At 39.9% G+C, this 27972-nt stretch overlaps 1 protein-coding gene across 2 annotated transcripts in view; it reads right to left on the reverse strand.

Moving 5' to 3' along the window:
• Positions 1-451: 451 nt before the first annotated feature.
• LOC140725495 (cholinesterase-like) overlaps positions 452-27972 on the reverse strand; it is a 35844-nt gene continuing 8323 nt past the window's right edge. The window contains exons 2-5 of one of the 2 annotated variants that reach the window (XM_073041021.1): positions 16963-17084; positions 13850-15403; positions 8081-8164; positions 452-3691 (exon numbers count right to left, since the gene is read on the reverse strand). In XM_073041021.1, coding sequence (XP_072897122.1) covers positions 3682-3691; positions 8081-8164; positions 13850-15375 — 1620 coding nt within the window. In that variant the 5' untranslated portion in view covers positions 15376-15403; positions 16963-17084 and the 3' untranslated portion in view covers positions 452-3681. Of the gene's footprint in view, positions 3692-8080; positions 8248-13849; positions 15404-16962; positions 17085-27972 lie in introns of both variants that reach the window. The other variant, XM_073041020.1, reaches the window with a different exon arrangement.

Raw genomic sequence — 27972 nt, forward strand, 5'->3', positions numbered from 1 at the left:
TTCATTCAATCTCTTTGTAAGCTAATTGCACAGACACTTGACATTTTAATTGTTTTACTTTTTTAGTATGATTATATTTGATATATTCAATTAAGTTTAAAGCTATTAGAAGATTAGCTAAAACGGGCTTTCTAACCCTGTAACACTTGCAATATGAAAATGTGAGGATTATGTATCCCTATATTCCTGGGTAAGGCTCATTATGCTTAAGGGGCCACCAGCTAAAAGAAAACAGGTCTGCACATTCAGATATCTGCTCCATAAAAGGTCTTTACTGCTTTATAATGGATTTAAATTCATCTTTTGTCTATTACTTTCTGATTAGCTCACCTGATTGTTGTGTCTTGCTAGGGATGTTCAATTAGGTTAACTTAGAAAAGAGTGCATTTAACATAGTTGTGAATATCCTCTGTGAGTGATGCACCATCAATAACTCTCGGAGATGGGAGGCAAATGATAGGCTTTTATTAGCTGCAAGAAACCACCACACAACATCCTGGAGACTGAGAGGGGGAGCAGTGCCTCCAACCGCCTTTATACAGGGGTCTGTGGGAGGAGCCACAGGAGCAGTCAGCAGAGGGGCGTGTCCAGACAGGTATATGTAGTTCACCACAGCGAGCACAGGACATTCCAAAATACTTGACAACATATTTAAAATGCACTTTGCTGGAACAAGTGGTATCTAATTGTACACATCAAGCTTCCACAAATATTACTGTCACAATGAGTACAGAAAATAATTCAAAGGTGTTGATAGTCATTTATTGCACTGTAACCAAAGTTTCCATATTGAACTTAATGTATAAACATCAATTAATTGAAAAATCAAAGAGATTGACTAGTTTTAGATCAAAAAACACGAGTTAGTTACGTTACTGAATTATTTCATCAAGTACATCCAGTTTAAGTAGCATGTTAAAGTATAAATGATTATCTGCAAGTCTTGAAACTGTGTTACTGGCATACAAAATTAAGACCATTTATCTAAAATGCATTCCTCTAAAATTAAAATAAATGCTGTGATTTAATGGAATTTCATGCATGCAAGTTTATTGATTTTTATAGTTACTTCAATTTTCTGGTCATACTTAATAATTACTCTCAAAATCTTAGTATACTATGCTGAAATGTTTCCTGTTCACATCAGCACACAGATACCTTATCAACAAACTCAAAATGTCACCTCAATCAACAGGCTCTTGAACTAGAGGGGATAACCACTCAACTTCAGCCACCCCCTCACTGAACTGGTCACACAACCTATGGACTCACTTTCAAGGACTCTTCATCTCACACTCTGTTTATTGCTTATTTATTACTACTTTTTTTCTTTCTTTTTGTATTTGTGTAATTTGTCATGTTTTGCTCATTGATTGCTTATCTGTACTGATGCGTGTGGTATTTCATTGATTCTATTTCGCTTCTTGGGGTTACTATAAATGCCCGTGAGAAAATGAATCTGTTGTATATGGTGACATATATGTACTTTGATAATAAATTTACTTTGAACCTTGATCTGAAAATCTTTTTAAATACTTAAAATTTATGAAGCTTTCTCATCCATTCTCTCATAATACAGCACCTCTCAAGTTTCATTTACTTAATAACAAGTACAGCACAACAGATAAGCACAGAAATAAAGTTAAAATGCATAGGTGGAAAAGAAACCATCATAAAAAAAATACAATGGTATCATAAACTGCATGTTAGGCCATAAAACAGGCTAATCACTGGCACACAGAGAACTGTTTCTGTCTCCATAACCATCAGATTCTATTATTTATTAAATAGCAGACATCTCTTTCCAGATGTAATGATCTATTTTCTGAAGGACAAAATCTAATAGCATCTGTCTTTATTTAGACATGCCCTTGTCTGCTTAATGTCAAAAATATTTTATGTCATAAATTTCTGCAAAGGTAAGCTGGTCATGGCACAAACAATTAGGGCAGCTGAGATCTAAAGGGACAGGAAAAATAAGTGTGTATCCCCTACACCAATCAGATGGACGGATTGCAAAGTTACTGGCAGGAAGGTAGAACAAGATGTGTATAAATGGAGGAATTCAATGCCAGATTAAGTGCAGGATTGGAAATAAAAATTGAAAACAGGATTATGGAAAACTTTTAAATTTAAATTTCACACTTAATAATAAACAACAGTTAAAGCCTGTGGTATGAGGTTTCATTGCGATAATTGTTAAGTGTGTCCTAGATCTTTAAAAAAATCACTGAAAGCTAATGCAATGTTAATTAAACACTCGTGAAATTTAACAGATTCCAATAATAACCCCTCAGGTCACTAATTACTCAAGTAACTTGACACTAGCTTACTGTTTTTAATAATGGTCTATTGGCAGTATACTTCAATCCTTTCTCCCATACTGGCAACAGTCAGAGATAGCTGGAGGAAACATGAGGAGAAAGCATATTGAGTGAAGTTGAAACTTAAAGATTAAAATCAACAGCAACCAAAGGAAATGAGAATAGAAGAGAAACACATATGGGCCATCAGTCCCGCTATAAATTTCAGAGAAGCAGAGCTTGAAGGACTACTGAAAGTATTTGTACTTCTTTGTAGTGAACAGTGTCCTACTCAGAATCATGGATAGGGCAGGGTGAGTGGGAGGGGGGGGGGGGGGGGATGAGGTGGAAGATTAGGAGAGAACACAATTTGGGGATAGGCTGTGGCCAAAGAACACAGTCTGCAGTCAGATTGCTGAGAAAGTGAGAAAGGTAAATGACTGTAAGTGAATAATGAGATAACAGGGGACTTCCCAGGAGAGGTAGCAGTAGAGTTTGTGTATATTTGAGCATTATCCAGGACCGGGATGATCACTGATTAATTGGCACATGTTGTCCACTGGGAGAAAGTGAAAGTCAGAAGATAGAAAGTGTAGAGATCTGAGAGCTGGGCAGAAGTGAGGGTGGGGATTGGGGGTTGTTATTGATGGAGGAATCAACATTTAGTTTTGTGAGTCAGATCAGTTAAATGGGTGGACACAATAAAGAGCCAAAATGTTTTTAAAAAACCTTACGGGGGTCCAAATCTTGTTTGGTGTTAACCAGGAGCAACTAATCTTATGTAAGTTTCCTATCAATGATTTAGGAGAAGCACTCCTAAGAGAATTACATCATCCATTGTACTGACAAACATGTATAACTTTTGGAGGGACCAGTTAAGCTTTCAGGGTGACATAGACTACTCAAAAATAGTTGGATGTATGTTTCACTCTGGGTTAAACTTTCAAATTGCTTAACTATAATGCTGCTCGGGGAGGTGGGAGAGGCATTAAAACGATCAATTGGTATGCCAGTAGCATAGATGGTGTTTTAAATACATTTGGATGCAGTAGAACATGTTTTACACTAAAGGAGTTAATCTAACCTTATTGAAACAAAACAAAAGGTGATGGCAAGCTTTTAAGAGCTTTTCTCTGTATGACACTGTATGCATGGCATTTAATGCAATATGTCACATTGCAATAAAATGGTATACCTCCAATATATTACATTGCACACATGCCACTTAAACTGCATATACCATTTTGAAGTGAATATTACTGATTATGTACCAGTACAACTGTCTTTTTTGTTGCTGTAAGCACTAAATTTAGATTTCCAGTCAGACATGTAAGAGTTCCATCGATGGAATTCCTGCTTCCATTGTTGTTCTATCTCATCAGAATGTGCTGGGGAAAAAACACAACACACATTGCAATTCTTAATTAGAATGTCTAAGTCAAAGTTTCCAGTACAGAGATGATAAATTATACTGTGCTAGTTATTAAAGTCAACTACATTTTTAAGAGTTCGTTTTGCACTCTGGGTTAAACTTTCAAATTGCTTAACTATAATGCATACCAATTGACTTAAAGCTCTGTGCTAATTTTGGTATGAACAACACCAAGGAGTTATTTCACTGCAAACTGTGTTCCATGCAGTATTTTTCTCCTTCTTTGGCTCTCTAAAACAACTATGTAAATACCAGCAGCTTGGGGCTGACATTGATGCACAGCAAGAAGAGCACACAATTCCTGGTACACTTCCCATCAGTATTCCAAAAATGGAAAATAAGTCACAGATAAAAACAAAACAGAACAAACATTAGCTCCATTTGCCTCATATCGTCTACTGACCAATAGCTAAAGGTAAAGCTAATCTATAAATGTCAATAGCTGTGATAATTACTAATGAAAATATTTTTCAGAATATTCTATGGCTTACAGAACCTCAGTATAGCAGAACGTCAAAGGTAGACTTTGAACAACCGATATATATTGTCTTTGGCAAAATAATGCTTGGCTTGATATGAGCTTTTCTATGGAAATTATTATTCATGTAACAACCAATTCCATTTGAAGGAGAACTGGGCAAATAAATTGAAACTAGTTTTATTTTAATACAACATATTCTACTGAGCACTCCAAATTAATTATGCAATATTATAAATCAAACAGTTGCCACCCAGAATCTCTACTGAATTCTGCATTCTCACAATAATTGTGACCCAATAGGCGGCAGAAAGGAAAGTTTAAATAAAATAGTCTCAGCAGATTAAAATGCCAGTAAAACTACACACCTAGTTCTTCCATTTTTTCTGTTTTTTTGTTTGCCATGTGTGTCCTTGACAAGGCTTGCAGGTATTGCTCAATCCTACATGGCAACTGAAGTAGTAAAGCCACATTCCTTGAATTGGTGCTGCCATTTGGGTGAAGGTACACCCACAAACTATTGGTCAGTGAATTCCAGGATTCAGACTCTAGAAGGATCAGCAATACATTTCCAGGATAGGATGTTGAGTACCTTGTGAAGGGGAGTTGCAGGCGGTAGCATGCCTACACTCCTGTAAACTTACATTTACATAGACTTTCATAGATGGTGTCGAGTTTCTCGATGGTTCAATCTTTTCCTCTCTAAATGGAAAAAATATCCATAGCTAGGTATTTTCCATCAATTATATGCTCTTCGTGCATCCTTCATGGAAGCAGGAATGATTCTGGGATGTCAGGTGGCAGGTGACTCACCACAGGATGACCCAGTTCTGCTGACCTCAACTGTAGTGTTAGCTTTACTGTGGCCCATCGGGTTGGACTTATGATCAATCATGTTGGCAGTAACTGCCCCCTTAGTAATGATAAGTCAAGGGTAGGCAGTCAGACTCTTTTATTGGATATGATCAACAATTGGCAAAGTAGTACAAATTCAATCTAAGGATTAATTCATTTGCAGAGTTGCAAGCAGAATTGAACATCTATTTCTATGATGAAAGGAAATTCATAGAGGATGGTGGAGACGACCATAGGCTCAGGGCATTATCTTTGAAATGCCTGCAGCATGTTTAAGACTAGGTTGATGGTCCATCCTCTTCTCCTATCAGATCTTTCTTCTCTAGCCCTTTACCTGGCTTCACCTACCACCTTCCAGCTGGCCTCCTTCCCGTTCCCTCGCCTTTTTATTCTGGCATCTTCCTTTTCAGTCCTGAAAAAGGATCTTGGCCTGAAATGTCAACTGTTTACTCTTTTTCACAGATGCTGCCTGACCTGCTGAATTCCTCCAGCTTTTTGTGTGTTGCTGTGGATTTCCAGCAAATGCAGACTTTCTCATGTTCATAACTTACTAATAGCGTATTCTGACTTTATGCTGCTCTTGGTCATATGCTCTTGGAGTTTAGCTCTTTGACCCGTATTAACAATTAGATTGTGACGAGATCTGGAGCAAAGAGTTCTCAACAAAACACAAACCTGAATCAAAACCAGATGTATAATCATTACTTGCATCATGGAATTTGCAGTTTTGCAACAGCAGTACAGTGTAATACCTAAAATTTATTGTAAGTTATAACAAGAAAATTAGCAGTGCAAAAAGAAAGCAAAATAGTGACATGGTTCTCATGGACCATTCGATGGTGGAGGGGAAGAAGCAGTTTCAAAAATGTTGAATGTGTTTTCTTCCTTCTGCACCTCTTCCCGATGGTGGTATCAAAAAGAGATCAAATTGTGGATGGTGGGGTCCTTAATGATGGATGCCACCTTCTCAAGACATCGTCATTTGAAGATGTCCGATGCTGGGGAGGCTAATGCCCACGGGTTTACAACTCTCTGCAGCTTTTTCCAATCCTGTGTAATAGTGCTTTCATACTAGCCAGCGATACAACCTGTCAGAACGCTCTCCCCAGTACATTGTAGAAATTTGCTAGTCTTTGGTGGCATACCAAACATCCACAAACTCCTATTGAAACATAGCCACCGGCATGCCTTTTTCAAAATTGCATCAATATATTCAGAAAGACCTTCCAAGATATTGATATCCAGGAACTTAAAGCTGCTTGCCCATTCCACTGCTGACCATTTGATGGGGGGGGGGGGGGGATGTTCTCTCGATTTCTCCTTCCTGGAGTCCAGAATCAATTACTGATGTAAAGTACAAGCTTGCTGTAAAGACACTACACAACCTGCCAATCTATCTCAGTCTTGTCTATCTCCCTCATCACCATCCGAGGTTCTGCCAACAACAGTGGCATAGATGGCTAAGTGAAAACTGAGGCTGAGTTAAGATGGCGCCAAATGGTGACTCCTTTGCTTGCATCTTCGGAAATAGCTCTATTTCCATTTTTAATATCTTTATTTTTCCCTTTCAGGGTTCTTTTGAAGACCCTGACTTGGAGTTACACACAGACTTCGGTTCCTTACAGGAATGGGACCCGTTCTCGGGGTTTCAGGACCAGCTGTTGTTGTTCGGCACGCCAAGGGTTCAGCCTGAGAGTCCGGCTCGTATTCAAACACCTAAGATCTTGGGGCCTCTGGAGATGAACGAATCGAGGGTTGGCGTCACGGCAGGAGATGTGTATGTCGTCAGGGAGGCTTGACAATCTTTTGCTGTGGGCCCAAGGACCCGAGATCTTTGCAATCTTCAGACACAGAGCTTGTAAAAAGTGACGAAACAGACTTTTAACTTCGTAAACCAGCAGGTTGTTATGTCTCCTGCTCGCTGGGAAAATGGAGAACAGCTCCCTGTCCCTTATTAGGGAGAGAGAGAGAGAATGTGGCTTGCCGAATGCCAGATGAATTGTGATAGTCTTTGGGGTAATTGCAAGGTCTGTGAATCTGCTATTGCCCAGCTCACACTTGTGCTCTGTAGCGGGTGCACTTTTTGTTTTGGTGGTGGGGGGGAGGGGGATGCTTACCACCGCTTATGCAGGGGGGGAACTTTTGGGTTCTCACGTTTAACTGTCGTTCATTCTTTGGGGCACTTCTCTGTTTTCATGGATGTTTTGCGAAGAAAAAAGCAAAAAAGGATATATATTGTATACATTTCTCGGACATTAAATTGAACCTTTGAACTGTGCTGATTCACACAGTCATGAGAGTACAGAGATGGTGGAGTGGGCTAGGCGTGCATCCTTGAGGTACTCCTGTGTAAATATCAATAAAGAGGAGATGGTAATTAACTAGTTACTTGTAAACAACAGGACATATTGTGCCATTTTGGTAGATGCTGTTGGTGTGACCATCTTGGAACAATTGGGCTGGGTATTAAAGCCAGGATTTGCCTGGTTTCCTGGCCTGTCTCTTATGAAGTGCTGTCAGAAATCTCATAAATTACATAATCTGCTGAAAACAGGCTTTATGGCTGAGGAAATCTCAGGGTAAAGCTAAGATATACCGCTCACTGAACATTCCTCACTGGAAATGGCTGTGAATGCATCAGCCTGGTTTATAAACATTTACCAGCATCGAGAATGAGAATGTGTTTGGAGCTCCCTCCTCCTGCAAGCTATTTAATTTTCCACGATTGTCTCCAACAAAATATGTCAGAAGTGCAAAACTTTAATCCCAATCTATTGACTGTTAGATTGCTTAGGACACTATTCCTGTGTTACAGCTTCAGCACGTTGGCACCTCATTTTTAAGTGCACTGTTGCTGCCCAGGCATACCTGTTTTGAACCACTGTTTATCATGCAGTATAAATGGTGGAGTTTCAGATAAGCTGTTCCACGAGTTTACAAATCATAAGCAAGTCCTTTTCCATCAGTAATAGTGAAAACATCAGATCATGATATGCAGTAAAATCTCCTTACCTGTCCTCTGTAGTAATTTTGGAAGAAATAGATTCCAGAAGGCGCACTGTTGAGCCCGGTATTTCATATAAATCCTTGTTGCTTCTGTGTTGAAAGATATATATTTTTGGTCTGTGTGTGTATACTCAGGCCACCTCATTCCTTGCACATTGGGTTCATTTGGGTTACTTTAACATACAAGAAGAAAAGCATTGAAAATTAATTCATCTACTTTGAGGAAAGCCATAACCAAACACCAGCAAATCTGAACTACAAGTTTAAATGGTTATGATTGAAAGTCTAAGCAAAACATTTATAAAGGCCATTTTCATGGCTAATGTTTTGAAAGGAAGTGAAATCACATGCTTAACACTTGCAGGGTTGCCACGGAGATTGCATGTTGTCACACCTACTTTTTTGCTTCAAATTTTTTGTGACACACAATGCAACAAGATCAATCCTTATATCTGCTATCATCATTGAATCAATATTGCCACAAAAAATAATTCTGATTCTGAAAAAAAGTGTTGAACTTTAATAGATTTTAAAAATGGTCTCCAAAGTGACTATGAAAAAAGATAACACAAAACAAAAAGGACAGCAAATAAACCCTTCCTCCTGTTTCCAATAACAATGACATCCATGTGCTGGGGGAAAGGAAAGCGTCTCCAGAAAATAGGGGATTTAAAAAAAAACAGCATAATATTTTCATAAAATTACAGCAAATAAGAAAAGGGGAACAGGAAAAGGCACTCAGTGCCTCCAGCACACCATTCAATATCATTGCTGATTTATCTCAGCCTCATTTCTTCCAGTCCAATTCCAAATCACTGTCAATTCCACAATCTTTCAAAAAAAAGTATCTACTTTTAATATATTCAATAAGCTGGCCTTCAAAAACCTTAGGGAATTCTGGAGAGTTACTGACCTTGGAGAGAAGACTGCTACATACATTAATTTCAAATGCCCATCCCCAACCATATAATCATGTCCCCCCGTTTGAAATTCTCCCTCTACTAGAAATATTTCAGCATCTCTCCTATTTTGCTGCCTTATGATGTTTATGTTTCAATAACACTTCTCATTTTGATAAACTCCAAAGAATATAGAGCTATTTTCTTCAGCTGCCCTCACCCTGTGAATTAGCACAACTAATCTCTTTTGGACTGTTTTCATTGCCAGTATAGCCTTTATTAAATAAGGAGACCAAAACTATCCAGAGGTAAAATTAAATTATTTAATATAGTATCCTACATATCATCTTACACCCAGAATGAGTGAGATATTTACTTTAAGTTTAACTGATTTGTTCTCCATAAAATTAGTGCCAAGTTTGATAAGCTGGCCTTCACAATCATGACTTGGCGAGCTCCAAGAGAGGAGGCGGTGCACAGGTCCTAGACTGAAGTTTAAAAAGGGAAAAACTTCGTGAGAAGTTGGCTATAACTGGCACACCAATCATAAGTTGAGGAGCTCCGAGAGAGGAGGTATTGCACGGGTCTGGAAGCAAAGATTAAAAGGGGAAAGCTTCACAGGAACTCTGCTATAATGGGAGCACCAATCATGAGTTGGAGAGCAGGAAAGGTTCAGGCATAAAAGGGAGACACTGCCTAGTGGAGCGGTCCTGGATGGAGTGGTCTGAGGCAGAGTGGTAGGGCTTTGGCTCATTCGAGCTGCCGCAAGTGGTTAAGTGGATTCATTTTGTCCTTGTTTTTTTTGAGGAATAGAGAGCATGTCTGTAGGGTTGGTACTTTGCTCTGGGTGTCAGATGTGGGAATCCTGGGTATCTTCCAATTTCCCAGATGGCCACGTCTGCACTAGGTGCACCAAGATGCAGCTCCTGAGAGACCGTGTTAGGAATCTGGAGCTGCGGTTTGATGACCTACAGTTTATTAGGGAAAGTGAGCAGGAGACAGATAGGAGCTACAAAGAGTTAGTCACCCTGAGGCTGCAGGAGTTAGATGTGGGTTACTGTCAGGGAAAGGATGGGAAGAGTTCAGATAGTAAAGAGCACCCCTGTGGCCATCCCCCTCAGTAATCGTTATCTTGTTTTAGATGCTGTTGAGGGGGGTGACCTGACAGTGGACGACCACGACAATCGGGTCTCTGGTACTGAGCCTGGTTCCATGGTGCAGAAGGGAGAGAAGATGAGGAGGAATGCGGTAGACATAGGAGATTCCATTGTGATGGGAACAGACAAGAGGTTCTGTCAGCCTGATAGAGATACCTGCATGGTGTGTTGTCTCACAGGTGCCAGGGTATGGGATGTCTTGGATCGTGTACAGAGTTTTCAGAAGGGAGAGGGTGAAGAGCCAGAAGTCTTCGTACACGTTGACATTGGTAGAAAAAGGGAGGAGGTCCTGAAGAGAGAATTCAGGGAATTGGGTAGTAAGTTAAAAAGCAGGACCTCCAGGGTAGTAATCTCAGGATTGCTGCCTGTGCCACGTGCTAACGAGCGCAAGAATAGCATGATCAGGCATATTAATGCATGGTTGAGAGACTGGTGTAGGGGGGAGGGCTTCAGGTTCCTGCATCATTGGGACCTCTTCTGGGGGAGGTACAGCCTGTACAAAATGGACGGGTTACATCTGAACCCAAAGGGGTCCAAATATCCTAGCAGGCAGGTTTAATAGAGCTGTAAGGGAGGGTTTAAATTAATTTGGCAGGGGGGGATGGGAACTGGAGTAATAAGGTGGAGGAAGGGGTAAACAGAAATAAATCAAAGATAGCGTGCAACAGAGATAGAAAGGACTGGCAGGAAATGAGGCATAAACACAGCCAGTGGCATGAGCTACAGGGCAATAGAGGTGCGGTGCAGTTAAAACAGAAAGTGACAAATACTGGACTGAAAGTGTTATATTTGAATGTACGCAGCATAAGAAATAAAATGAACAATTTTGAAATTCAGCTACAGATTAGCAAGTTGTGGACATCTCTGAAACTTGGCTAAAGGACGGCTGCCATTGAGGGCTGAACATCCAAGGATATACAGCGTATCAGAAAGATAGGTTAGTAGGCGGACAGGGCAGTGTGGCCCCATATAAGAAATAATATTAAATCATTAGAAAGGGATGACAATGGATTGGAAGGTGTAGAGTTACTATGGGTTGAGTTAAGAAATGGCAAAGGTAAAAGGACCCTAATGGCAGTTGTATACAGGCCTCCAAAAAGCAGCTGGGATGTGGATTACAAATTACAGCAGGAGATTTAAAAAAAAAGGTGTGTCAGAAGGGCAATGTCATGATAATCGTTGGGGATTTTAACGTGAGGGTAGATTGGGAAAACCAGGACAGTACCGGACCTTAAGAGAGAGAATTTGTAGAATGTCTAAAGGAGGGCTTTTTAGAACAGCTTGTTGTTGAGCCCACTAGGGGATTGGCTGTGCTGGATTGGGTGTTGTGCAATGATCTGCAGGTGATATGAGAGCTTAAGGTTAAGGAACCCTTAGGGAACAGTGATCACAATGTGATTGAGCTCACTTTGAAATTTGAGAAGGAGAAACTAAATTCCAATGTGTCGATATTTCAGTGGAATAGAGGAAATTACAATGGCATAAGAGGGGAACTGGCCAAGGTTGACTGGAAGGAGACACTAGGTAGGACAGCAGAGCAGCAATGGATGGAGTTTCTGTTCAAAATGAGGGACGTGTTGGACAGATATATTCCAAATAAGAAGAAATTTTCAAATGGAAGAAGGACACTACCGTAGCTGACAAGTGAAGTCAGAGCCAAAGTAAAAGCGAAACAGAGGGCATATGAGCCAAAGTTAGTGGGAAGATAGAGGATTGGGAAGCTTTTAAATACTTGCAGAAAGAAACTAAGAAGGTCATTAAGAAGGAAAAGATGAATTATGAAAGGAAGCTGATGACTAATATCAAAGAAGATACTAAAAGCTATTAAGTATATAAAAGGTAAAAGAGAGTTGAGGGTTGATATAGGACCAATAGAAAATGAGGCTGGAGATATTGTAAGGAGAGACGCAGAGATAACAGAGGAACTGATTGTGTATTTGCATCAGTCTTCACAGTGGAAGATATCTACAGTATACTGGACATTCAAGAGTGTCAGGGAAGTGAATTATGCGTAGTGAAAATTACGATTGAGAAATTGTTCAGGAAGCTGAATGAACTGAGGGTGGATAAATCTCCTGGACCTGATGGAAGCAAGTAGCTGTAGAGTTTGTGGAGGCATTAACAATGATCTTTCAAGAATTGATAGATTCTGGCATCGTACCGGATGACTGGAAAATTGCAAATGTTACTCCGCCATTTAAAAAGGGTAGGAGGCAGCAGAAAGGAAACTGTTAGCCTGACATTAGCAGTCGGGAAGTTGTTGGAATTGATTGTTAGGTATGAGATTACGGAGTACCTGGAGGCACACGACAAAGATAGACCAAAGCAAGCATGATTCCCTGAAAAGAAAATCCTGCCTGACTAACATACTGCATTTTTTTTTTTGAGGAAATTACAAGCAGGGTAGACAAAGGAGATGTGGTGGATCTTGAGATGGATTTTCAAAAGGCCTTTGACAAGGTGCTACACATGAGGCTGCTTAGCAAGATAACAACCCATGGAATTACAGGGAAGTTACTAACGTGGCTGGAGCATTGGCTGATCAGCAGAAAACAGAGAGTGGGAATAAAGGGATCCTATCTGGCTGGCTGCCCATTACCAGTGGAGTTCCACATATGTTTGTGTTGGGACCGCTGCTTTTTACGATGTATGTCAATGATTTGGACCATGGGATTAATCGATTTGTGGTTAAATTTGCCGATGATACAAAGATAGGTGGAGGAGTGGGTAGTGTTGAGGAAACAGAGAGCCTGCAAAGAGACTTAGATCGTTTAGGGGAATGGGCAAAGAAGTGGAAAATGAAGTATGATGTTGCAAAGTGTATGGTCGTGCACTTTGGTGGAAGAAATAAATGGGCAGACTTTTATTTAGATGGGAAGAGAATTCAAAATGCACAGATGCAAAGGGACATGGGAGTCCTTGCGCAGGATACTCTAAAGGTTAACCTCTAGGTTGAGTCAGTGGTGAAGAAGGTGAATGCAATGTTGCCATTCCTTTCTAGAAGTATAGAATATAACAGCAAAGATGTGATGTTGAGGCTCCATAAGGCACTCGTGAGACCACACGGAGTATCGTGTGCAGTTTTGGGCTCCTTATTTCAGTAAGGATATACTGACATTAGAAAGAGTTCAGAGAAGATTCACGAGAATGATTCCAAGAATGAAAGGGTTACCATATGAGGAAAGTCTGGCAGAATTTCCTGGAGTACAGGAGAATGAGGGGGGATCTCATAGAAACATTCCAAAGGTTAAAAGGCCTGAACAGATTTGGCAAAGTTATTTCCCATGGTAGGGGCGTCTAGGACAAGAGGCCAAGACTTCAGGATTGAGGGATGCCCATTTAGAACTGAATGCCAAGAAATTACTTTCATCAGAGGGTGGTAAATCTGTGGAATTTGTTGCTACGAGCGGCTGTGGAGACCAAGTCATTGAGTGCATTTAAGGCAAAGATAGATAGGTTCTTGATTAGCCAGGGCATCAAAGGGTATGGGGAGATGGCAAGTGAGTGGGGATGACTGGAAGAATTAGATCAGCCCATGACTGAATGGCGGAACAGACTTGATGGACCGAATAGCCTACTTCTGCTCCTATATGTTAAGGTCTAAAGTTCTGCATTTCAAATTGACATTGAACTAACAAAACAGTATCTTAAACCTACAAAAAGGAGTGCAATATTGTATTTGCAGGAAGCAATTTATCCAAAGCTTGTTAAGGACTTACCCAGTTTTTGCAAAGTTTGCCCAGTAGTGCATCATGTTTCTGCTGAGTGTTTCTTCTGCCGCAGTGTAATTGAGTTTTCTATCAACGGGCATCCCAAACATGAATTCAATCTCATAACCATGCATAACTCCCATCCACTGGGGCCAATCTGCATTCGATGCATGGTGTTCAAACAAATAGACATAGGCAGTATTTCCACATTCCGCCATCTCATTAACAAACTGCATCAAGGGACATACAAAATTTTGATCTCCAGCCACAGCAACCAAAGCATCACGATTTTTCGTTGCATTGTTCTCATCTCTCCAATCTGTATATTGGAAAGCAACTGCCTCCACTCCAATATCACCAGCACCAGGTAAAGTCATCTTTATACCTCTTAGGAATTGTTCACGAGTAATGAGACTTTCCGTATTCTTTTTGAAACCAGGAGCCCCATATACCAAAAAGTAACTTCCCTCGTCTTTGTTCACACCTACTAAGATTTGGAGTTTTTTCAATTTTTTCATTTGAATTAATTCATCAGGCACATCAGTGAGAAAGTCTCCATCAACAAAAGGTTTAAATGCAAAGTCAGATAAAAGGCCTTCTGTTATGATTCCAAGGCTCTTGTCCACTATCTCTTTGGGATGCTTACGATGTAGACAGCTTACTAGCTCTGTATCATTATTGAAAGCACAATTAAGCCGGTGAGCCAAGATTGAAGCCCTATGTTTTGCCTCAGCATTTGATAAAACAGCCCAGGGAGCATTACATGAACCACTTTGCATGATGGCTCTGGTAAAGAGAGAATGGCTTTTAGGTGAAAGAATATGGAGATGAATTGAAGCTGCTCCCGCACTCTCTCCAAACAAGGTCACACTGTTGGGATTTCCTCCGAATGCCATTATGTTATCTTGAACCCACTGAAGTGCTAACCGTTGATCAAATAATCCCATGTTTCCAGGAATATCTCGACTACCAGGCACAGCTAAAAATCCTAAAGCACCCAATCTATAGTTCATGGAAACAACAATTACATTCTCAACATAAGCTAGATATTTGCCATCATAAACCATTAGGGAAGAGGTGCCTGACGTAAAACCCCCACCAAAGATCCATATCATAACAGCTGCTTTGTTTGGCTTTGGCAATGGAACCCACACATTAACATACAGACAGTCTTCACTAAGTTGAGTGTTAGGATTCCACATTTCTTCCCACGGCAAACCAGGAGAAGAGCTATTTACATACTGGTAACATGAGTTCGGATATCTGTCTGCATCCCACAGTCCAGACCAGGGTCTTCGAGGTTCTGGTTTTTTAAATCTCAGTTCATCAATAGGCGGCTCTGCATATGGTATCCCCAGGAAAGCGGTGACTGATCCGGAAAGAACATTTACTGATATTCCTTTGACTTTTCCCTGTTTAGTTGTGACTACCAACTCTTCTTCGCTTGATGTACAGTTGAGGCTTTCAAATGTCAGAAGGAACCATAGTACTGGTATACGGCACATAAAAAAGTTTGGTTGCGATTTGAGCCTCATAATTGATTAGGTGCAGCACTGAAAAGAACTAATTCACAGAAATACATGGTTGTTTAAATATTAAAAATACAAGCTTTATTTTGAAGTATAAAATTTATGCACATCCCTCCCACAGTAGTAAAATTTAACATGTCATGATGGCTAAGGGTACATTGTTGAGGATCCCATCGATAGTTTTTAAAAAGCTTATAAATGATCTTGCATCAAATCTGATGATTAATAAATAGAATTAATGCAGTATATACTGTACATTAATATTTTATAGCTTTAACGGGAAGGACAAAATAAGAGGCTGATTATGTTGCAGAGTTAATGCCAAACTGTTGGGCTGTATCTTTTGCTTAGGAGGCTGAAAGTCTATGTGGAATTGTGTACTTTCACCATGTACTTGTCTCGAAGTTTAGGACTTCCAAGTGAAAGTATAACCCCCAACTTCCACACAGCTGGCCACCATTCACTGGAGTACACTCGAATCCTCATCGACGGACTGTGCAAAGTTCTGCAGATTTCTTGACTGTTCAACCAAAAAACCTACCTCCTGAACCTGGCCCAGTCTTGTGAGCCTCTATCGTAATGAGAAGAAATGGCTATGGAGAGAAGGGCAAGTAGGCTACTTTCCTTTTACAATTTAACCAAATTAATTTAAATACATCTTGTGTTGATTGTTTCCCAGTATTATACTACAATTTGGATTTGATGTTGTTATAAATAAATAAATTTTGTACATTATTAATATTAGAGACCATCAAACACTATCCCTTTGACAACTCTACCAGATTGTAAATCTGGATTCTGGTCACAATTGGAACTCATTCATTTCTGGATTTCCCAGGTGACTGAGGTAAGGGCAGAAGGTGAAGATACTTGCACCTCAAACTCTTTTGCTTATTAATTAGGCAAGAGCAAGCTTTCCCAGTGGAGGACTAAAGCCTCTGTTTAAGACTGAGTTTAGGGCAGGGAAACTCTGAGCTCTGAGGCTGGGTGGCCAGTGGCAGATTCTACCCAAAGTGCTCACAGAAAGAATAGAGCACTTTAAGTTTTCCACTGCAATCGCACTGATGCTGGAAAGAAAACTTATCTGGCCCACCAGTTATTAACCTGGGAACACAACGGGTTGTGTGCTCCCTTTTAAAAGTCAGCTCTGGTTTGTGGCTCAAATGCTGTATTGTCAGTCTGAGGAATGCCTATGAGTGTTCCATTAATCTTTAACACACTTCAGGTAAGGATTCAATTATTTGAAAGCTTATTCAGACACCCAGTGTATAAAATCTTGCACAGTTGACACATGGAAGTGATTTAGTATCAGATCTCATTGAAACGTAACAAATATAATAGATTTTTGTATCAAAACATTTTTTCTGATTATCCAAGTTAAATATAGTACAATATTTTAAATTCTTTATTAAATCAGAAAGCTTAAAATGGAATGCTGTTTTCATCTATCATAAATTCCAATTATCCAGGCACAAAAATGACAATAACTAAGAAATATGGATTGTCAAGTATGACCATTATTGTGCAGAAATTAACAAGCTGAAAATGTACAGTACAGAAATGCTGTTTTTCCTACCAGGATATTCTACTTACCAGGATGTTTTTCTCATTAAGGTACAAGTTGCAGGATTATCTCAAGCAGGTGCAAAGAAATCTAGCCTCAGTGACTAGGCCACTTCATTTCAATAACGATGCTCAGTGGATCTCCCTTCATTCTGTAGATTAGAGAAACAATGCTGCAATAGTTTGTTCAAGCAACACCACTGAACAGTTTTATTTCATGTTCCAGCAATGATTGAACAAAATTGTCTGTAACTAAATGTTGGATGAGTAAACAAATTGAACTCTCAGCACAAGTCTGTCGATAGGCCACCAATTACATCACTCTGTTATCTGAGCGCCTGCCAATCTGTTCACAATCTTGGCATCATACTTCACTGAAGCAAGCTGTGAACGAATTCCTATTTCACAATGATCCCCAAGCCCATCTGCTTCCGCTCAGCCATTTTTGAAACCATCAAGCCTAATGATGCTAACCTCAATGATTACCTGATTGGCCTCCATAAATCTAAAACGCACACACTGGCATCCAAAATGACCCATCATCATCCTCAAGTACTTTATCTTACTCATAAATATCTTGATTTTATATAATTTTATTTCCATTTCACAATGTTTCTATGACCTTGTCCCCTTTGTAATGAAGTCTTATGTACAGTCCAAGATATCTCAATAAAGAAAAGCAGAAGGGCCCACATATCACTCTCACTCTAATCCTCACTATTTGGTGGAGTGGATGTGTGGGTTGTTTGGGACACTGTGCTCCTCCCATTAACTTTATTAAGCCACCATATGGTCTATATGAAACTAAAAAGCTTACAGACCAGAGGTTTCCATGAGTGACTGATAATGTTTTTCCTAGCAAGTTTTGAGAATACCTTCACATATTATCTCTTTCATCCTTGAAATCTGGTGACTTGAGTCAGGATGGAATGAAGAACCTGCTTTGTAAATCTGGCATCAAGATTATGTAAGAAGCAACTTGCTTGTCAGATTTATTTGTAGTAATCGCAGTCTGGATCCTGGGCTCAATGGCCTGGGATAGGACTCTGGCATTAGCTCACTCACCCTGTCAGCAGATTTGGAAGATTTTGCAGAGGCAATGCTGATAAGTACCTCTGTAGTTCTTTGAAATGCATGCAGTAGATAGGGAGTCTTAGAAACATACTTGAGCATTTGGATCACCAAGTACTGGCATTGACATCTCAGTCTCAGTTCTTATCAGGTTTCCCATTGTTTTTCCCATTAACACTGTAGTCTTAGATTCTATCCTGAGGATATTGTTTTGAACATTCTTCATGATTTCTCCACAACATCTGGGAGAACATTTAGATACAGAGCTTTGTAATTGATAATATTAACAATTTTTCCCCATCCAGAATACATCAAGATGAACAGCAAAGTGAACCTTTCTTTTCCCTACTTAATTGCCCTTCAACCAAGTAACTTAATAAATCTATTCAGTATTGCTGTGGCCCTAGATCTTACAGTGCTTTATTAGTTTTATGGACATAAATATGTATATTAACTTTTAAATAATCCAATTTAATTCCCTAGTTGCTCTGGTGAGATTTGAACTCAATTTTTCAGAGCTTGGTTTCAGGCCTTTTGTACAGCCCACTGTGCTAATCCTCCTCCCTGCAGTTTCTTAATCCTACATGGATTATTAACTGCTGTTCCTATTTTATTTGAAGTCTTCCATCTGTGGTGGAGAATCTGGAGGATATATCTGAAATACTCCAATCACAAATATTTTAAAGCGAACGTCCAAATTACGGTCTATCTGCCAAACAGAAGGCAATTCAATTGAATTAAAAACAAGGCATCAGGACTAATTTTCCCATGCCATGGAATTCACAAATGGCTTCTTGAACTCATTAATCCAATTAACAAATCCAAATGATGTATTTTATTTATAATATCACTTGATATAATCTTATCAAACCTTCCACATAGCAGTTAATGAAATAAATGAATAAATGCAAACCTTGACAGCACTAGCACCCACTTTTCTGGTTTGCATTTCAAAAAAAACACTCACTCACTTGAAGTTAATCATTTATAAAATAGGTTTTCAACAACTGACAGACTTTTAATTCTCATTATACAGTTCTTTCATTTTTAATCCTTTAATTAGTGGAGACATCAAAACCTCCCCATTGTTCACATGAGTCATCCACAATTTCAATAAGTTAGTGACTAAACAAATTGTTAACTCAGGAACAATATGTCCCACAGTCTTAACTACTCTGGCAAAAAGCATCAGGTAGAACAGGTTTAAATGCTTTCATTTTAACCAATACAAACCTCTTACGTTTCACAAAACTCTTATAAAGAACAATTTTTTTAAAATTGGAACTACTACTAATATTGCCCTTCTTCACTCTCCATTGGCTTGGAGGAAATTAATAAAGCAAAGTAAACGGCACCAAAATAAAAAAGAATCACAATACATGGATTATTTTGTGCCCATTGCTGTAGGTGAAGAATCTTGCTTATATCCAGTATAACTATGTTATTTAGTAGCCAGATGCCTGAAAAATAAAGGACAACTTCGATAAAAAGCAAAATGATTCTGGCTGCATTGGATGCTTGGAGGTATTCTGGAAATGATTCCAAATGTAGAGCCATCAATAGTGACACTGTATGGGATGGATGCAATTAAGGCCTTGGTTGTGGTGTCAGGAAAAGATGCGATCAACAAGAGACCCTCTAGATCAGCTTTTCTTAACCTTTTTGCCTTGGGAGAAACCTTTAAATAATTCTCAGGTTTCAGAGAACCCGTTGCATAAAAATTATTAAATCTACAGCTCCCAGTACGTGAGTGTGATCAGTAAGTTGTAGATATAATAATCCAAAAATAGTTGTCAACGCTCTTTGGAGTAGAGAATGAATTTTTGCCAACCTTTCTTGAAAAAAGGTAGTTCAGCCAAGCATACCTTTCTTGAAATTAATCTCTTCCTTTTCCTTTCATAAATTTTAAAAATTCAGAAGGCAAACATAATAAATTTCTGTTCAATTACTGGCTTAAGCCAAAATGAGATTTCATTTTTCTAAAGGTAGGCTCAGTAGATTTAATTTAAATAAAGGTTGCAAATTGATTTTAATTAATGCTATTTACAACATGAAAATTTATTGACTATGTTAAATAGTATAAAGTTACTAAAAACCATAAGCCAATATGAATAAAAAATATAGCCATAAGACACAATTTTATACGAGGCCTTGAAAAAAACATTTTCTTACTAAATGACATAATCAGGCTCAAATATAAGCCTAGCATGTGAAACCTGTGCTTGTTTTTTTGCTGAACAAGTGCTCAATTCTGTGCAAAACTTGAGATAACCACACATACATTTCATCTTCAGCTGAAATGAGACTATCTTTATCCTTGCTCTTGATGCTTGTTAAAGAAAAAGCTTGCTCACACATGTAAGAAGTTGAAAACTGCAGCAACATTTTCATTGCTTTCCTATGAGTGTCAGCATACTCTTCTTTCACAGAAATACAGAACATCCAGGGGCAGGTCAGAGAATCTCACCTGGATGTCCACAAAGTTTGCAGTTCACAAAGTTCTTCCTCTTCTTTCAAAGAGAAGTTCTCAGGCTAAGCGTAAGATTCAGAGAAAGGGTCCATCACCCAGTCAAACACTTGTGTTGAAAGGGAGGAAAAATACTGTAGAATTTTGTTCTGCAGTTCTTTCAGTGGTTTTCGGTAAGACTCGAGACTCTCTGATCCCTCCTCACTCTCAAGCCCAAGAAACAGAGGAAACATTTCAAGATTTCCTTTTGCAACATGATTTTTTCCAAAGGTACAGTTTCCCTTTAAATCCAAAAATTTTGTAGTTTGAAGTTAGAACATTTTCGCCAGGGCCTTGCAAGGACTTGTTCAACTGGTTCATAAGATGAAAAATATCTAAGTAGGCTAGTTTCTGTAGCCATTCGTCATCTCCAATCCACCCAGCAAAACCTGGTCTACTCAGAAGTACTCCTACAATTCACTTTCAGCTCAAACACCCTGCTGAGAACTCATCCTCTGCTAAGCCACTGGATGTCTGTATGTAACAGAAGACTGGTATGCTCTTTGTCCAGGTTTTCATGCAGATTTTTTAAACCTTCTCATCTGTACCGGTCTTTGTTTAAAAAAGTTAACCATTTCTGTAGCATCACCCAGAACTGCTTTCATTTCATCTCCCGTAGTACAAAAAGTGAGGTAGTGTCCAACGGCTCAATGTCCATTTAGGAATTGGCTGGCAGAGGGGAAGAAGCTGTTCCTGAACTGCAGAGTATATGCCTTCAGGCTCCTGTGCCTTCTACCTGATGGTAACAGTGAGAAAAGGGCATGCCCTGGGTGCTGGAGCTCCTTAATAATAGACGCTGCCTTTCTGAGACACCGCTCCTTAAAGATGTCCTGGGTACTTTTTAGGCTAGTACCCAAGATGGAGCGACTAGACTTATAACCTTCTGCAGCTTCTTCCGGTCCTGTGCAGTAGCCCCTCCATACCAGACACTGTTGCAGCTTGTCAGAATACTTTCCATGATACAACTATGGAAGTCTTTGAGTGTATTTGTTGACATGCCAAATCTCTTCAAACTCCAAATAAAGTGTAGCTACTGTCTTGCCTTCTTTATATTTACATCGATATGCTGGGACCAGGTTAGATCCTCAGGGATCTTGACACCCAGGAACTTAGATTAGATTATGAGGACACTCAGTCCTCGTTTATTGTCATTTAGAAATGCATGCATGCATTAAGAAATGATACAATGTTCCTCCGGAATGATATCACAAAATAAAAAAAGGGCAAACCAAGACCCACACTGACAAAACCACATAATTCTAGCATATAGTTACAGCAGTGCAAAACAGTACCGTAATTCGATAAGCGCAGACCATGAACGCAATTTAAAAAGTCTGAAGTCCCAATCGACTCCAATCGTCCCGATATCAGGCAGTAAACGAGAGAACTCTCCCTGCCATAGGCACTGACAATGCCTCGGAAGCACCCGACGACAGCAGACTCTGAGTCCGTCCGAAAACTTCGAGCCTCCAATACAGCCTTTCAAGCGCCATCCTCTGCCGAGCACCTTCGACCTCATCCCGGCCGCCGAAACAAGCAAAGCCGAGGTCTCATGGCCTTCTCCTCTGGAGATTCCAGACTGCACAGTAGCAGTGGCAGCGAAGTGGGCATTTCGAAAGTTTCTCCAGATGTTCCTCCACGCTCTCATGTCTGCCTCCATCAAATCAGGATTGTGCACGGATCCCTACTTAACACGTAACAGATATCCATTCTCCAGAGAGGCTGGGCGTGCTGCGTCGCGCCGCCATCTTCTCCTTGAACTTGAAGCTGCTCACTCTCTCCACTTCTAATCCCTCTATGAGGACTGGTATGTGTTCCTTCACCTTACCTTTCCTGAAGTCCAGAATCAGCTTTCATCTTACTGATTGAATAACTACTTTATTATTTGACCAATTGAATAACTACTTTGGCTCTGTCTTCACTAAGAAGGACATAAATAATATTCTGGAAATAGTAGGGGACCAAGGGTCTAGTGAGATGGAGGAACTGAGGAAAATACATGTTAGTAGGGAAGTGGCGTAAGGTAAATTGAAGGGATTAAAGGCAGATAAATCCCCAGGGCCAGATGGTCTGCATCCCAGAGTGCTTAAGGAAGTAGCCCAAGAAATAGTGGATGCATTAGTGATAATTTTTCAGAACTCTTTAGGTTCTGGATTAGTTCCCGAGGATTGGAGGGTGGCTAATGTAACCCCACTTTTTAAAAAAGGGAGAAAGAAACCAGGGAATTACAGACCGGTTAGCCTGACATCGGTGGTGGGGAAAATGCTAGAGTCAGTTATCAAAGATGTGATAACAGCACATTTGGAAAGTGGTGAAATCATTGGACAAAGTCAGCATGGATTTGTGAAAGGAAAATCATGTCTGACGAATCTTACAGAATTTTTTGAGGATGTAACTAGTAGAGTGGATAGGGGAGAACCAGTGGTTGTGGTATATTTGGATTTTCAAAAAGCTTTTGACAAGGTCCCACACAGGAGATTAGTGTGCAAACTTAAAGGATATGGTATTGGGGTATGGTATTGATGTGGATAGAGAATTGGTTGGCAGACAGGAAGCAAAGAATGGGAATAAACGGGACCTTTTCAAAATGACAGGCTAGTGGGGTACCGCAAGGCTCAGTGCTGGGACTCCAGTGGTTTACAATATATATTAATGATTTAGACGAGGGAATTAAATGCAGCATCTCCAAGTTTATGGATGACATGAAGCTGGGCGGCAGTGTTAGCTGTGAGGAGGATGCTAAGAGGATGCAGGGTGACTTGGTTAGGTTAAGTGAGTGGGCAAATTCATGGCAGATGCAATTTAATGTGGATAAATGTGAGGTTATCCATTTGGTGGCAAGAACAGGAAAACAGATTATTATCTGAATGGTGGCCAATTAGGAAAAGGGGAGGTGCAACGAGACTTGGGTGTCATTGTATACCAGTCATTGAAAGTGGACATGTAAGTACAGCAGGTGGTGAAAAAGGCAAATGGTATGTTGGCATTCATAGCAAAAGGATTTGAGTACAGGAGCAGGGAGGTTCTACTGCAGTTGTACAAGGCCTTGGTGACACTACACCTGGAGCATTGTGTGCAGTTTTGGTCCCCTAATCTGAGAAAAGACATTCTTGCCATAGAGGTATTACAAAGATGGTTCACCAGATTGATTCCTGGGATGGCAGGACTTTCATATGAAGAAAGACTGGATCGACTAGGCTTATACTCGCTGGAATTTAGAAGATTGAGGGGGGATCTTATTGAAACGTATAAAATTCTAAAGGGATTGGACAGGCTAGATGCAGGAAGATTGTTCCCGATGTTGGGGAAGTCCAGAACGAGGGGTCACAGTTTAAGGATAAAGGGGAAGCCTTTTAGGACCGAGATGAGGAAAAACTTCTTCACACAGAGAGTGGTGAATCTGTGGAATTCTCTGCCACAGGAAACAGTTGAGGCCGGTTCATTGGCTATATTTAAGAGCGAGTTAGATATGGCCCTTGTGGCTAAAGGAATCGGCGGTATGGAGAGAAAGCAGGTACAGGGTTCTGAGTTGGATGATCAGACATGATCATACTGAATGGCGGTGCAGGCTCAAAGGGCTGATGGCCTACTCCTGCACCTATTTTCTATGTTTCTATGATGTTGAGTGCCAGGTTGTTGCTGCAGCACCACTCCAATAGTTGGCATATCTCACTCCTGTACGCCCTCTCATCACCAGCTGAGATTTTACCAACAATGGTTGTACTGTCAGCAAATTTACAGATGATATTTGAGCTATGCCTAGCCACACAGTCATGTGTGTATAGGGAGTAGAGCAGTGGGCTAAGCACACACCCGAGGAAGGCCAGTGTTAATTGTCAGTGAGGAGGATATGTTATCACAAATCTGCACAGGTTGTGGTCTTCTGGTTAGAAAGTCGAAGATCCAATTTCAGAGGGAGGTACAGAGGCCCAAGTTCTGCAACTTCTCAATAAGGATTGTGGGAATTATGGCATTAAATGCTGAGCTATAGTCGATGAACAGCATCCTGACGTAGGTGTTTGTGTTGTGCTGGTGGTCTAAAGCCGTGTGGAGAGCCATTGAGATTCCATCTGCCGTTGACCTATTGTGGCGATAGGCAAATTACAATGGGTCCAAGACCTTGTTGAGGCAGCAGTTCAGTCTAGTCATGACCAACCTCTCAAAGCATTTCATCACTGTCGATGTGAGTGCTACTGGGTGATAGTCATTAAGGCAGCCTACATTATTCTTTTTAGGCACTGGTGTAATTGTTGCCATTTTGAAGCAAGTGGGAACTTCTGCCCATTGCAATGAGAGGCTTAAAATATCCTTGAATGCTCCTGCTAGTTGGTTGGCAGTAGTTGTGTTTTCCATTTCAAAGTGGGCATAGAAGGCATTGAGTTCATCTGGTAGTGAAGCATCACTGCCATTCATGCTATTGGGTTTCGCTTTGTAGGAAGTAATGTCTTGCAGATCCTGCCAGAGATACCGTGCATCCGACGTCACTTCCAACTTTGTTCAATTGTCTCTTTGCCCTTGAAATAGCCCTCTGCAAATCATATCTGGTTTTTTGGTACAGGCCTGGGTCACCAGACTTGAATGCCACAGATCTAGGCTTCAGCAGACAACGTACCTCCTGGTTCATCCACAGCTTTTGTTTTGGGAATGTACAATGTCTTTGTGGGCACACAATCATCCACACAGGTTTTAATGAAGTCAACTACTGCAGCATACTCATCCAGGTTCGAAGATGAAACCCTGCACACGTCCAGTCCACTGATTCAAAGCAGTTCTGTAAGAGCTCCTGTGCTTCCTTTGTCCATAACTTCTTGGTCCTCACTGCTGGTGCTGCCTATACTCAGGGAGTAGAAGTACAGCTAGGTGATCAGACTTCGCAAAGTGAGGGCAGACATTCTTGATGGTGGTGTAGCAATGGTCCAGTGTGTTGTTTCCTATGGTAATGCAAGTGATCTGTTAATGGTAGTTGCTTAGTGATTTTTTCCAGACTGGGCTTATTAAAATCTCCCAAAACGATTGTGAAGGTGTTAGGGTGTGCTGTTTCATGCATGCTCATTCCATTACTCAGATCATCTAAAGCCTTCTTGACATTGGCCTGAGGTGGAATGTAAACTGCTACCAAAATGACTCCAGAGAACTCCCGTGGTAGGTAAGAAGGACGGCACATTGCTGCTAGTTATTTCAGGTCTGGTGAGTAGAATTGGGACAGCACTGATATATTTTGCACCAAGGAGAATTGATCATGAGGCATACTCCTCCACCTCTGCTTTTGAGACAAAATTCAAGGTATAAAATTTATATATTCTTTGGTAATAAATGTACTCTGAAAATTTGAAGTACTTGACTTGAGTAATAGAATTTAGCAAGTTTGATTAGTTTGAAATAGACACACTTAATATGGATTCAAAGAATGACTTGTGTTTTAATTCAAACAAGCATCCGGACACAATTTATGCTATGCTTAAAATGACTACTTTACCTTTTTAATAACACTGGAAATTTTTTTTTTAATGTATCTCCAGCACTAGATGATGCTCATAAAATTGTGAATACCATTCTAAAATTGCTACTTGACACTGAAAAGTCTAAGAACCATCGGAAACAATCGAAAGTTGATGCTTCACGCCAATGTGGCAATCAAACAGAAGTTGTATGCTCCATGAACTGCTGCGTGACAGCTGTTAAATAGATTAATGTTAGTGTTAGTTACTTCTTGTTCCACTGTCCTGTTATCAGATAATGATTACTTGCACTGCAGATCACAATTTAAACTCAACTCTGTTTAAAAAAGCTGCAGTATTTTGTTACCATCCTCTCTTGGGCAATATCTACATTTGTAGCATCTGGGTTATCTTGGTTTTCATTATTTCACAATCTTTGTTCCCATCTTTTTCCTCTTACTCTGTGACTTAAAACACTAGTCATCATTCTGATTAAGCCTCAACAATTTGAGAGGGCAAGTTTGCTTCTCTCTCAACTTGCCGAGTATTTTGACATTTTGTGTTTAAGATCATGGCAGAACTAACTGCACATCTTAAAACAAAACAAGGTTGCTAAAGAACATCACTTTCAGTCTGCTTTTTACCGTGTCAATGACAAATCCATTTTGGATTTTAAGTAGGGCACCTCATTTGATTGCAATTTCTGCAGACAAACTTCTATAGAATCACAGTGGAGAGAGTATCCTAACCAGATGCAACATGGCCTGGTATGGAAACACCAATGCCCAGGAACGGAAAACCCTACAAAACTTGGTAGATACAAATCAGTCCATCACAGGGAAAGTCCTCCCAACCACTGACACACTTAACTGGAACAACAATCTAGGTCACAGTCTTCTTGCTACTACCATCAAAGAGGTGGTTTAGAAGCCTTAGGGCCCATACCACTAGGTTCTGTAACTGTTATTACCCTACAACAATCAGCCTCTTGAACCAGCATGGATAACTTCATTCACCTCAATTCTGAATTGATTCTACAACCCAAAGTCTCACTTCCAAGGATTTTGCAGCTCAGCCTACTTTTATATGCATTATTTTTCTTCTTTTGCACATTGGTTGTTAGTCAGTTTTTTTTTTCTTATTTACAGCATATTGTAAATCATTTTTTATTTCTTTATTTTTCTGTAAAATGCCTACAAGAAATGAATTTCAATAGTTACTTTGACTTTGAAGTTAATCGTGTGAGAAATCTGAATTAAGGACTTTTTTAAACATTAATGACGATTACTAACACAACTAATGCTGGCTGGTGTAGTGGCATCCACACCAGACTGCAAGTGGTCCAGGGTTCAAATCCAGCTGGCTCCTTACACGCTTTCCATTCGATCTAGGTTAAGGGTCAAGCTAGCAACTTGACCTTGTTAAAAAACAGACAAAAAATGCCAAAGAAACAGCAAGGTTGTCACATGCCTGATGTACCTTAAGGCATGGGAAGGAACAACAAATAACACAACCAACTGCATTCCAGGGCAGTAAGACAAACATTTTAGAATGTGGTAAACAAAATGGCCTGTTGAACTGTTTTCACCAAGTGAGCCAACAGTTCTACAATACAGTAGATTCCGGTTTATTGGGCCATCGGTTATTCAGGGCACCCACTCATTTGTGACAAATTTTAAAGAACAAAAACAAATGTTTTTTTCCCCCTTTGTTTATTTGGGACATTGTGCTACTAAATTGGGACAGGAAACTATTCTCGAACAGTGTCTAACTAGACACTTGTACTTGTGTGTAGTCTTTACTGCTTGGAGAGAACCATTTTTAAGTAGTGTCAGTTGCATGGTTGTGTTCAAAACAGTGATTTTTGTCACTGGCAGTTGACAAGACAATTCAGAACCAGTTTGTTCACCATGGTTTCAAGCATTTAGGCTTGGAGATGCCACAGACGGACAGAAGTAATTAAACAATTTCACTACTTCTACAAGTTAGGAAGTATAAAGAATTTGAAGGTATTTACAATTATCT

This window comes from Hemitrygon akajei, chromosome 3, assembly GCF_048418815.1.
Source record: "Hemitrygon akajei chromosome 3, sHemAka1.3, whole genome shotgun sequence".
Classification (NCBI taxonomy): domain Eukaryota; kingdom Metazoa; phylum Chordata; class Chondrichthyes; order Myliobatiformes; family Dasyatidae; genus Hemitrygon; species Hemitrygon akajei.